This window comes from Gossypium hirsutum, chromosome D10, assembly GCF_007990345.1.
Source record: "Gossypium hirsutum isolate 1008001.06 chromosome D10, Gossypium_hirsutum_v2.1, whole genome shotgun sequence".
In the NCBI taxonomy this organism is placed as follows: Eukaryota; Viridiplantae; Streptophyta; class Magnoliopsida; order Malvales; family Malvaceae; genus Gossypium; species Gossypium hirsutum.
The window spans coordinates 53,791,103-53,804,406 of record NC_053446.1 but is presented as its reverse complement, the minus strand read 5'-3'; the positions used below and the strand labels follow the sequence as shown (position 1 = coordinate 53,804,406).

Sequence of the window (13,304 nt, the reverse complement as noted above, 5' to 3'; positions counted from 1 at the left end):
TTTAAGTTCATTGAGTAAAATATTTACGCCTAAAAAGTCATTACAACAAACAAGATTTGTGGCCAACCACTTTGGCTTGCAGTCTAATTGATTTCGACTGAAAAAGAAAACTCGGTTTCTAATCAAACTATTTATTTATGAGATTTTAATATTAAATTATTACCCTTATATAAACTTACAACCCTAAACCCTAAAATTTGAGACTTTTAATCCTAAATCCACAAGCTTCTATAACAATATTTGATTAAGCTCCAGCCAAGTTTTGAACAGCTAATTTCAAATCCAGCTCGAGCTCAAGCTTCTCTGTTCAAACTTGGCTTATCTCGCCTACTCTAAACCTAATCATACTATGTAAAAGCCAAGGGAGGATAGAACATTATCAACCATCACAAAATGTACCCAAACCAAGCAATGCTTAATATTTTAAATAGCATAAAGCTCAACTATAAGGGGCGGGGCAGGGGCGTAGAGAGGGGGGGTATTACTCATAAGTTTGAACAGACAATTATGTTAAATGTTTATTCATATACAAATGATTATACAAGAAATTTATCTATTTATTTATTTTTATGTATATATTTGACTTGCATCAAGAACACCTTGACAATGACAAAAGACCAAACCTGGTAGTTTTGATGAGCCTTGCTGCTGCACTGCACGAGTGATCTTCAGAAGTTCATAAATATTGCAGATTCCATATCTGTTCGCTTCCCTCTTTCATATGTTTGCTTAAACCTTCACAAAAGAGGAGATGAGAGAATACTAAATGCAGATGTCTCCACGTTTGTACATTTCAACTAAAGGAGCAAGCTATTTATCTATACACTGTTATGCTTAGCCATCAGCCTTTGGCCCAGCACTCATTGATTCTCCTTAAGGCTCCTTGCTTGCATCTCTGAAACCACTAGGAGATTATCATAGCATGTCCTCCCAACCTTTAATATAACTGAAAAATGAGTGTTCCCAACCAGGCAACAGCAGAGCCTGGCATTGTGTCGGACTGGAATCCACAGGATACATCAACTCAAATCAAAACCCGCATCTGCATTTATTGCATACATCAATTTGGCTTCCAGTTGCTCTTTGCTGCACCATAAGCACACATCATATGGAAGTTAACCATAATTAATATCTATCTATCTATATATATATATTAACATGATAATGATGAGCAGCTTTATAATCAGATTTCTGGAGGTAGTAAGCAGCCAAGATGAAGTTAGTACAGGCAAAATGACAAATGGTGCACAAGAGAATGGCTAATCCCATTCTTTTGCAGGCTAATTTATCCATCACCATAAATAGCAATGCTATTTTCATGCCAAGATATCGACTTAAACTTTTTATCTCAAAGTCTTACTCTATTGTAAGCTATTCAAAGAGACAAACCTTCTATATGGTGGAAGCTTTAGAAGGTTCATACAAGTAGCTGATGTTGGTAATCGGTCCAATGCTTCTTCAGAGGCACTTCCAGCAGCTCTGTAAATAAGTCCACAGCAAATCATTAATTTCTGATTGGAAAAGGTTTTAAAGAAAAAAAAGATAGTGTACAAAAGAGAAATAAGCAGTCTCTTATAACGCTTATGTTCCTGTTAACCACCTGACTGATAAGTTTATCATATTTGGAGAGTACATTTAGTATGATTGTTACCTTTGTATGCAAAATAGAGGTTCGAGATATTTGAATCCCAGCAAAGGTCCTCGAGAACAACCAGTCACAAACCTAAAAAAAACCTCGTATAGTTTAATCCTCTCTCAAGTTCATTATTCTTGAAGCTAACAATTGAAGTAGCCAACATGAGAACAAGCACAGATCACGGATGATGCAACTCACTTCAAAAATTTCTTTTGATTTTCCAGTGAAAAGCTTTTGAGGACTTCCCAAAACATATCAATGACATAATGCTCCTGTCAAATAAAGAAGTAAAAATAAGCTTTTGAAAGCAAATAACCCTTGATAATAATATCAGATAGGGGAACAAGTCAATTTAGTAACAATTTGCACTCTCCTTTCAACTGAAATAAAATTAGGAATCAAAGAACACTCGTGGGATAATAAATCATTCTAAACCAACAAAAAAGATATCAGGAGAGGGTAAATAACTTACGCCATGATAGCCACCAGCGTAATTGGTGTGGCATCGAAGGTCATCAACATCCAAGCTATCAAGTGAACCTGAAATCAGAAGCTGAAACCAAAAACAGATTTCAATGATTTATGTAAAGCTCAACATGAAGATTGCGCACTCGAGTGATAAATACTTTCAAGACCTTAAATCATCACGAAAGATGTTAAATCATAAGAAATTAGAACAATGCTTAAAGGCATTTTGGCACAAAATAATTACAAATCTCAACCAGAGACTGCAGTTCACAAGGCATAACAATTTGACGGCTCATCATCAGGAAGACATAAGCAAAAACACACTGTTTTTTTCCATAAGCAAAGAAAAGAATAGAGAGAAGTAATTGCCTATCAGCCTTTTGACATTTGAGAGATTAATGATTTTTGTGTTTAATTAACTCGTCCTAGCTTTTTTATTTTTAATTTATTCTATTAAGCCCAAAAACATTTTTCCTGCTAAAAACGGTTTATGGAATTTCATTTTTTACAAAAACTTTAAGCTAATAGGTCAGACAAGCTCAAGTGACTTGAAATATAGTCTCTTTTTTTCTTTTTTCTTTGTTCTTTTTTTGCACTATTTACTCATTATAGTACATTTGCTTAGTAAGAGAATTAGTGACATAAGACTAACTAACTTCAGATTAGTTTTTTTTCCTATAAATAATTAAAGTTTAATGTTTGGAAACTATTTATTTTATTATAAACTTACATAAAAAAAATTAATTTATTCCAACATGGCAATCCACATGAACAAACTTCTGTTACAGGTGGAATATCCACATTATAGTATTGTTCTATTCAAAACTTATTTTATATATATTAACAAAATATTCTATGAAATATAATTGGCCCAAAAATTACGAATAAAGAGTACATTGGCAAAACCCAACCTTATAAAATGATAAAATTTCCCTTTATAACCTTTAATTTTTTTAAGAGAAGGAATTCCAGAGGATAGGCATTAAAGACCTCAAGTAAGATTAGGATACTATATTGACCACAAAGTAAGCACAAGCTGTGAGATATGAAGTAGAAGATAATACCTGCAATTCATGTTCATTGAACATATCAATCCAATCTTTCTGCATAAGCTGCTGAAATCCCCTAAGGAAATGAGAACTTTGCTGACGTATCTGCAACGATGCCATCTCATTGCGTCACCATCATGAAAATTAAAATGCAGATGCATTGAACTATTTTGAAATGAAGGTTCACACTACCTGAAAATTCAAACGGTGGTTAGATACAAGGTGAATAAATGTGATGACATTCTCATTTGTAACATGTATGTTTTTGCCTCCTGGAAGCAGCTCTTCTTCTGTTTGTTCGCCGTATTCATTATTCACAATTACAAAGTAGAGCTCCAACTCTGATATGTCCCCTTTATAATGCTGAAAGTCACAGCAAAGAAGGTGGGATAAATAAGAAGGCTACATGTAGGCCACGTGGAAGTATGACTATGAGAAATAAAGTCAAATATTTTTCCATTAAATATGAAAGAAAGAAAAAGGGAAATGGAGAAGAAAGAATCACCTTTAAGAAAATAAGGTGGCGATATAATTCTGGATCCAAAGAAGGCAAGTCATTTAAATAATTGTACCTAATCAGCGATAGGAGAATATGCATTTATTAGTATCTCTAGAATACAATCGAAATAAATGCCATCCAGAGAGGAGGAAACCATTCAAAGCATTACTTTTGCTTCAATTTGCTCAATAAGAATGTCGCAAATGGTATATCCACAAGAATCCCTTCAAACATGGCCTACAAGGAAGGTGACATTAAGCCTCATCAATAAACCCTATAGATACAGATTAGGCTGTGTAATATGATGACATACCTTTGCAAGTAGTGTTCCCAAGAAATGGAAAAATTGGAGATGCTGTTCATGTATCATCCCAGATCCAGGATTTGGATATAGGAGGTGATCAGCTGTTTCCTAGGTAAGAATGCCAAGTATGTCAAGAAACATGTGTTATTATACATAACAAGCGAGACAAATTAACATATACAACAAAATGGATCTCTACTAGTGAGAACCAAATTTGACTTTAAATGAATAAAAAGAGAAGATTATGAACTTTCCATAACAGCCATACTAGTCTGTTTGGATTCCACGATTCCTCCTACATTTTATACCAACTTCAGATTTCAGTAAGTGTTAAATCCATCTTTATCATTGAAATATCCCATTGAGAGAGCATCACTCTCTTGGTCTACAAATCAAGCCAAACACATTATTATTCGAAAATAAATAAAAACAACGATTACGAAAATCTGAGTATTCTTCATCTTTCCCTTGTTCAGAAAGAATTGCATACTGATGTTCTCTCTCAACCTGCTCAACCCCAAAGAAGCATACCATCTTAAATCCTACCAATACCATCATAGAAGAAAGGTAAGGATGACACTGCTGGCATCTTTACCATGATTGAAATTAAAAATAAAAAATACATGGACAACGTCCTAACTCCCAACCAGCTTATTAAGAAACCACTCACGCATACGGAAAGAAGATACCAATTAAGCATTAGCAGAGATTAACAACCTTAAATAACCCATATTGCACATCAAATGCAGCCCGAGTAATATTCTCCATAAAATCTTTGAAAATTCCACCACCATCAATGCCAGCCTCCTCCACCCCAAACTCATTGACAAATGTTACTCGAATCTGTAGGGAAGCAAATAAAAATGATTATATCATTCTTCACAGTGTCAAGAGGGAAGACAAGACTTGCGTAACGTATACCAGTCCTCTAAGATCCTCCTCAGACAATTGACTCATCTGATTATAAGCATCTTCTAAAATATGATCCCTTCGTATTCTGAATCGGTTCCTGGTAAAAACTCCATGAGCCCAATGTCTCTGCCTAACTGATGCTAGTTGAGACTGGTAGGTGGAGTTATAGAATCAAGATATAAAGCAAAGCAAATGGTAAATTAAATATCAGTGAAAAAGAATCCAAATGTTAGACTAATGTTCCAGGTAACTCCCAACCTCCCAATCCAATGAATTCAGATAAAGATAGTCATGTCAACTGCTTGTTCTTCAAGATCCAACAGTTTCCAACTAAAGGATCAGAAGCAAAATTTGCTAGTTACTCACAGTGAATATTTTAACTCTGCTGGTGAATGGAATCAAAAAAGGTGCTTGCTTCAATATGTCATGTGCTTTGCTGCCTTCCACCGCAGCCTGCTAGGAATAATTGAGATCAGAACAAACATGCTGCATAGAAAAATATCAATACTTGGAAAACTGCAATGGAGTTCCTATTACCTGAGAAATAAAAAAGTCATTTACACCATCAGCATGAAAGTCACTGGGCGGAGTAAATTGCTGCCGGTTATTCCAATCTTGCAACTGTAAGACCCATTTAAGAAAAAAATCAGAAAGGCGAAAAGAGAATAATGTTTTCCTGCATGCCATTATCCTCAAGAAACATTGTTTTTATATTTATAGAGCACAAGCCAGAGTGTGTAATATCACACACAAGACAAATAGCCAACATATGTGTGTAATATCACACACAGGCATCTACCTGGGATAGGAGCTCTGAGACCACAGTACCAACCCTATTTTGAATAGTTTCAACAAGTTGCCTCTTATGAGAAGAAGTATTGGAGATAGATTTCCCACAGGTAGGGTGAACAGAAGGAATCACCCATAGGAGCTGCCATAACGCCTTTACATAATAAAACAGAAGAATTGAAGCATATCAATAGGTCATGTCCTTAATCTAATGAAAGTCCAGCAAATACAAAATGCTTTTCAGAATGAAAAGTAAAAACTGCTTCACAGTCTAAGTAACAGTCTCATCAACTACAGTTTTACAAAATGAAACACCTGTCTCAGAATGACAATTAGGCATCTGACATCCTTCAAAGACAATGGCTTCTCCTGCTCATAAAACTCCTCATTATCAACTATCATAAGCATGTGCCTAATCATCAACCACCAAGAAGCAAGACTATTCAATCATCAATTTGAAAACACCATTCAAAATTTTAAAAACAAAAACGAGTTAAGGTTGAAAAGAAAAAGAAACAGGAAGTGCATAACATCTTTCTGCCAGAAATCAACCAATCATCTTACTTATACACTGGACAGAAAACGGCCAGAGGTAGCAGCCAACCAGGTGCATCTCCCAAGAGATATGAAAAACGCTCAGGCAAGGGTGACCACTTTTGATTATGATGACATCGCTTAATAAAATTCCAAAGCACTGGAACAAGTTCAGTTCTATAGGCCAGTACAGTCATGATTCTCTCTAGAGGTAAAGTATTGAAAGTAACATGCAGAAAAGCACAAGCAGCAGTAACAGCTGCCACCTCCTTATCATCTGGTCCTTCATTATGTGGATCACAAGCAGCGGAAATCCCTCCAAACAACACATTAGTCTGCTCAGATGAATCAAATTTTGAACCCTTTCTTTGATATTGAAAATAAAAAACTAAATTCATGAGGATAGCCAAAGTCATTTTCATACTAAGAGTCAAGACTGCTTACCAATTGCAGCAGAAAGCGTGAATCAATAGCATTAGTTATCTGCTGCTCCAAATTACTATCCAAAACTATTTCCTCTATTTCATCACCTATGATCATACCATCCTCTGCAACTGTAGGACCTGAAGCCAATACTTATGCATGAGAATTTTGATGAACCAATTAAAAGAAGAATTGATGCGCAAAAAAATCAGTCATTGTTTCTGTACTATAACCAAATTTATAGTTTCCATGTTAAGAATGCTTGCAAAAAGCCTACATTGGCAAAGAGGAGGAAAGAGAGAGAAAGGTAGCATATCAAGAGGCAAGGCATACTTTCTCTGCTTGATGATTTTATAGGAGGAAGAGCATCCAACAAGAAAGTTGTAACAGCTGCAAGGTCCATGGCCTGCTCGAAATATTAAAAATATAAAAATAATGAAAAAAAAAACTACCTTCAAAACCTAATTACATTAAAAACTGAAATTTTTTAACACAAGAAGCAGTTTCGATGCAAGCATAAGAGTAGACAACAACACTAAATGCAAGCATAAGCACAGCTTTAGTGGAAATACTAAAACAAAGATTTAAAAGAATTATTAGAATGGAAGCTACCTGGCTACAATATCTCAACTATGTACTTGCATTTACAGCTGCACATATTCATTGCTTTCTATCACATTAAAAGGAAAATATTTTTCTAGAGAAATGCATGTAGGACCACATTTAGCTAATGATATACAGAAAAGCTCGTAGCAGAAAATCATACAGTACCATTAACAAAAGTCATCTTCCTACCATTTCAAATGAGCAGTCAGGCTGAGATAAAGCAGCACCTGCTGTTTCTAAAATATTACCAAGGAGGCAGGCATAACCAGGAAACTTATTTGATATATCAGTGGGAAGTAAATTAGCGTGGTTTTGCACACACAAGACCATCTTATTAGTGTAGTGCAGAGTCAATCTCCAAGAAGCAAAAACCTACATAGAGAAACATCATAAAATTATAATCTGCAACAAATATAAAATGAAAACAAAAAATTATGTTGCAACAAAAAAATTGCTATGAAAAAAGATTTGGGTGCTTTGCAACACTAAAAAGGAAAGGGAGAAAAAGGTAGTTTCTGAAAAGATAAAGTAGAAACAACCAAGTAGGATACAAAGAATATGCTTCGAAGTTTTCAATGCAACATACTACCAATACCAAGATTCAATTAGGCTCAAAAAACCTACTTCTAAAGCCCCAAACAAGAAGAAATTTACCACTTTTAAGTATGGAAAAAGTTGCCATATGAAAGGGATTGTAAGAATCTGGGATGAGAAACTCCATTGTGAATCCACATTTGAGCAAACACATGTACTCTGACCAACATGAGAAATCATAAGAGCAAGCACACGCTCCAATGTAGATATTTTCCCAAAAGAACCTCCAGCACTTATATTTTCCTTCACCACAAAATTAAGCTGGTATCAGGAAAGAAGAAGGCAATTACTAATTACAGATTTTAAGATGCGCAACTATGGAGATAGGGATATCAAAATGGCTACAAAAATAATACATCCAAAAGGAAGAAAACAAAACCTAAAAACAGGGAGGCAGAAAAATGTACCTTTACCATTAGAATAACTTCTCTAAACAGAGAGAATACATTTCTTTGCATGAGATAACCAACTGCCTTACATGCCCATGGCAGTTTAGGATCTAAAAACAAAAGCAATGTTTGAAGCAAGATGGTTGTTGATGCAGTGGCCTCCTCAGGAGCCATCAACAGTTGATCTTTCAATTGATTTCTATACAATAAAAATTAAAGTAAAATAACCTTTAGAAACAACAAAGAGATATACAGAGAACATATGAGTATATTAAATTCCAGACAAGAGCACAAGACACCAACAACGAGAAAGGGGAGAAGAGATAGGTATGACTATACATAACATCAAGATCAGGTGTTCACTTTTTCTTCTTGTTTCTGTTTCTATTTTATAAACCTGAGATTCTACAGAACATATAAAGCTAATTACATAAATAAAGAGCACAAGCTACATAATGTGATGCAAAAATAAAAATGAAATATAAAACAAAACCAGCAGACAAAGAAAGATTTGAGGCACTAACCTGTTCTGATGTATAGCCTGAATACAAGCAAATGAGAGCAGCTTCAGTCTGTAGGCAACTAAAGAATGATTGGGTGAATAGTCCATACCTGCAAAGAGTCCAACGGTATCCCCTGTTTGCATATATATTGAAAAGTTAGGGAAAGAAAGAAACAATACCAATAATATACAGAACACAAAAAAGACACACACACACACTCACACACTGAAAATTATACATGATACAATATGGAAGAAGGGATCCTGATAAGAATACCGCTATCTCGAACAAAATTCTGAATTAATCGGCAAGTCTCAACAAGAACTGAAAAATCATTTAAATTGTGGGCATCAAAAAAGAAAATTAGCTGGCGGAGAAAATCTGAGTCTGGACCAAAACAATGCCTGTTTAACAGAGAAAATCTGAACTAAATCAGAAAATCACATGATAGACCAAGTAAATTAGAAAGCACTGAAACAGGCTAAAAATATAGTATATCAATTCACTGTATATGTTAAACAGAATTCTCATTAACCTGGAAAGAGCTTAAAGACACTAAGGATGGAAAAGAGTGAAGATGGAAAATTGTTAATCAAAGGGTCAATATTCATAAACAGTTTACTATGTAGTTTAACCATTAGATTAACAAATTTTCCATCATCGCTTCTTTCCATCATACCAAGCAAATCCTAAAGAGTCCAGATTTACCTATCTACATTTCGGCAGTGCTTTCCGTAGGTTTGGTAGAAGTGCTCTCGGACCTTGGCATGTTCAGCTTCCACAACCTTTCTCCCTCTGAAGTATTTCTGTAGCTAGTAATTAGTCAACACTTTGCAAATGAAGGCCAACAAGTTCTTAAAGATAAATCCAGGTAACCAATTTTTCCGCAGAAATTGCCTAATAGAAAGATATAGCTAAAAGATTCTCATATACCACCTTAGCAAGAAAACCCAACAACATGCCAAACACAAGGTCACAGCAAAGTAAAAGCTTAAAATAAACAGTGTGCCGCTGTGATTTAAACAAAACTTATTTATTGCATCACCTTGCTAGATTGGAGGATAGTTCAACAAGTTAATAATGTAAAGACCATTTGGTTTAGTTGGACTATTTAAACATGATGACTTAAAACAATTCAAACTTATGTTTGAGTATAATAAGTTTGAATTTAGAAAAATAAAATCATATTGGAGTATAAGTTCTTTGAGGTGTTCAAAAATGAAGGAAAACCATCCACCTATTAAGGAACAAAAGCAAATTTTAGATATTCATCTTCTAGTCAATCAAATAACAAAACCATTTTTCTTCAACATATTATAGAATATTTTTAGTACATGTTAAAGCGCATATTTTCCCAAGTAAAACTTGATGATTACCGTATTCCTTCTTTCAACAACCAACAACATCAATTAAGGTTCCTATTTCCATTCAAATACCAAACATACATCCAATGCCTTGGTATTGAATCCGTTTCCGTGGAATCATATGAGTTAATTCTATCATTTTCCTTTCCTTCTCATTACATTCTAGAGCCTAATGACTACATCCACCTACACTTAAGCCCCAAAGTTACATTATCTACAGCATGACAGAAGAACCTGTGCATAATAGTAAAGACCTGTGCATAATAGTAAAGCAGTGCAACATATCCAATGTAACCAGTTTTTTCCCACACCCAACTAAACTACAAAATCTATATAAAAAACTTGAAGTATTGTTACTCGAAGTTGTTCATTGCTACTTGTGTTAAAATTAAACACGCATGGAAAAGTTTTCAAGAAATTAAATAACTCAATGCAAACAAAGTTGTTCAATTGTAAAAGCCAAAGCAGCGGATTAACTCAAAATGAGAACAAAAGCAAACCTGAATCGTGAGAGCTGCGGAATTCTGGCGACGCAACCAGAGGCGGCGATTCCGCTCCAATCGCGTTTGTTCTAGAAGTTTCTGCCTATCTCTCTCCTTGGAGCTCCGACCACCCAAATCAACTCGCTTCCGACTGGAAGGATCACCGGTGAAGAACATTCTCGAACCTAACCGCCTTCACAAGAAAACCTAAATCAGGTAACCAGTCAATACCCTTCCAAAGGTTTTTCCTTGATTGGATCAATGAAGAGTTGCCCTAAAAATGTTCTCAGTGTGGAATTCAAATAAGGGATGGGGAAGGTAATAACTAAAAATAAAGAGAGACTTTTGGTGTTTGGGTGGAAAGAAAAGTGGAGAAACTGAATTAAACATAAAGTGAGAAAGAAAGAAAGGAAGCAAATCTTTTGATTCTTTGGGCTGTGGAGTGGGAAAGTTAAAACCAAATACTTCATTAAATAAAAATTAAAATTAAAATTAAAATTAAAATGATTACTGCAAGTACTGGTGTTATCGTACAACGTCGACACCCACTACGTCCAAAAACCCATGAAAGCCGCCGTCCTAGTTTTTCAATCAAACGTGACTCTTCCAAGAAAAATGTGATTCATGACAATATTATTATATGATGAAAATTATATTCATTTATTTGGTTAACTAAACACTTTTTTCATCATATCAAGATCACTAATCAACTTAGTTTTATTTTAATATTTTTCATTAATCTTTATCATTAACATCAATATTTAATAATAATATTTTCATTATTATTCTCTAATTGTCTTGCATATAATATGTAAATATTTATATATTCTAAATATAATAATTTTTGTATAAAAATCATGTGTTGGTACTTTGAGATGTATTTGGCTTCGAGAATAATTTTGTAATTTTTTCTCTTTAAAAAATTCCTAGGCGCTAAATTTTCTCAAACTAAATCTTAACTTTGTTAGTGATGGAGTCAAGTTTCAGATTAGTTACTAGTCACGGCTTCTCTAATAATATTCTCTCTTTTTTCTCTTTGGTTTTTCAATTCAGTCTACATTATCCTGATTTTTGTTTTATCCACTCTATTTTCTCTAAAAGCAATGGTGGTTTAATTTTAATTTTTAGTTTCTAATTGAAACATACATAAATCTATTGTCCTATCCAAGAAATCGCACCTAGTGAACTGGCTTTGGTAAACATCTATTGTAGGGTGCAACAAGGGTAAAACTTGTAAAGTTCAATATACTCTAAAAGGGGGTTAATTGACGTTTAAAAATTTTGGGAAAAAATATAACAATTAAAATTGACATAATGATTTATAAGGATTCAATCTTAATTCCCTACCTCCACTACCTTAACTTACCACAACTAAGGATTTCTTAAATTCACTAATTTGAAACCTTTAAAGAACAAGGTTTAACTTTTACAACACTATCTTTTCAATAGGCAACCTAAAACCATTTTCCTTGAGGTTATCTACACAAAACCTTAAGTAAACCCTCATAATTTTGAGAATTGAGTAATCAAAGAAAAATTGTTTTTAAAAGGTTGATTTACAACAGTCGAGCTCACTCAATTGAATTTGCAATACTTCAAAATTAAAAGACAGTAGAATCTCGAGTGTGTATAAGAAAAGTACAAGAGTTTCTTGTGTTCATTTGGGAGTCCTTGAACCATATTTATACCCTATAACAAGCTTGGGGACGTTTGGAGTCGTTAGACACAAATTGGAGTCGTTGAAACATTGAATATGTGCATTAATTACAGACTACAAAGGACTTGTGTTGATACAACTATTTTACTATTGGTACAAATGCTTGAAAAGTTTAGCCGTTGGAGCCTATAGTATTGCCACAACTAGGTTTGTATCGCTACAAGTTCTAGGAAAAGTTGAGAGAGCTTACTATCGAACTTGTTGCAATACAACTCCTGTAACACCCCTAACCCGTATCCATCGCCGAATTAGGGTTACGAGGCATTACCGAACAAACACAACCATTTTTAAAACCAAACTGATCACAAACATGAAAATTTAATCATTTTCGCATAGTTGTTTATAATTTACAATCAAAATCTAACCAACATCGTACTCAAACCTATACATGCCATAAGATCAAGTTCAAATATTTAACAAAATACCAAAAGAAGTCGATAGTGTTATAGACTATGCTGATGATCCCCGAGCTCGTAACGCGTCTCCAAAATCTATAAAAACAAATGGACAAAAACAATCAAAGTAAGCTTTTATAGCTTAGTAAGTCTATAGCATATCTAAAAATACATATAAAAGAATCACATAATTCTTTAAGTAAATTTATTGAAATCACAAATATCAAATATAATTACTAACCAAACATTGCTATATTAAGTCATTTTGTTTAAATCTAAAAGAAAGTATATTTAACTAATATACATAAACGGACAAAGGTATATACATTATATGCATATAATCAAGTTACTAACATAATCATTAACTGCATATACTGATTTCTAGAGTACTTATTGTTCGCACTTCATCGGATCCATTTATATATAATTATTCAATTACATATACCAAAAACATAACTTTTATACTTATCAACTATAAGTGCCGAATGCACATATTCACTTATACCCACCTATGCCGAATGCATACATATATACACTTATATCCACCTATGCCGAATACATACATATACACATTTAAATATCCAACAATTTCATGACAACCGATATATATATATACATACTCACTAATCACAAAGATTCG

At 34.0% G+C, this 13,304-nt stretch overlaps 1 protein-coding gene across 6 annotated transcripts; it reads right to left on the bottom strand.

Moving 5' to 3' along the window:
* Positions 1 to 505: 505 nt before the first annotated feature.
* LOC107916243 (E3 ubiquitin-protein ligase UPL6) lies at positions 506 to 11,170 on the bottom strand. 6 transcript variants are annotated; one of them, XM_016845398.2, is made up of 27 exons: positions 11,064 to 11,170; positions 10,571 to 10,759; positions 9,415 to 9,512; positions 8,983 to 9,110; positions 8,728 to 8,839; positions 8,222 to 8,402; positions 7,875 to 8,075; positions 7,410 to 7,592; positions 6,948 to 7,020; positions 6,636 to 6,754; positions 6,222 to 6,526; positions 5,973 to 6,069; positions 5,668 to 5,811; positions 5,406 to 5,489; positions 5,235 to 5,321; positions 4,878 to 5,018; positions 4,674 to 4,799; positions 3,966 to 4,064; positions 3,822 to 3,889; positions 3,659 to 3,725; positions 3,346 to 3,516; positions 3,169 to 3,258; positions 2,109 to 2,189; positions 1,835 to 1,908; positions 1,652 to 1,723; positions 1,390 to 1,479; positions 506 to 1,086 (listed from the first exon to the last, which is right to left on the bottom strand). In XM_016845398.2, the coding sequence occupies exons 2-27, from the start codon at positions 10,727 to 10,729 to the stop codon at positions 1,020 to 1,022; spliced, it is 3,117 nt and encodes a 1,038-aa protein (XP_016700887.2). In that variant the 5' UTR covers positions 10,730 to 10,759; positions 11,064 to 11,170; the 3' UTR covers positions 506 to 1,019. The 6 variants fall into 6 exon arrangements, with proteins under 6 accessions (XP_016700887.2, XP_016700888.2, XP_016700889.2 ...); XM_016845399.2 differs by having other exon boundaries at positions 11,087 to 11,103; XM_016845400.2 differs by lacking the exon at positions 11,064 to 11,170 and having other exon boundaries at positions 7,875 to 8,057; positions 10,571 to 11,001.
* Between the last annotated feature and the right edge of the window lie 2,134 nt (positions 11,171 to 13,304).

Bases quoted from the DNA above. Each gene is read 5' to 3' on its own strand.
- LOC107916243 (XM_016845398.2), bottom strand. From the start codon at position 10,729: ATGTTCTTCACCGGTGATCCTTCCAGTCGGAAGCGAGTTGATTTGGGT. The intron at 4,800-4,877 runs GTATACGTTACG...GCTTCCCTACAG, and splicing joins AGGAGGATCTTAGAGGACTG to ATTCGAGTAACATTTGTCAA. The intron at 3,517-3,658 runs GTGATTCTTTCT...TGTGACTTTCAG, and splicing joins GCCACCTTATTTTCTTAAAG to CATTATAAAGGGGACATATC.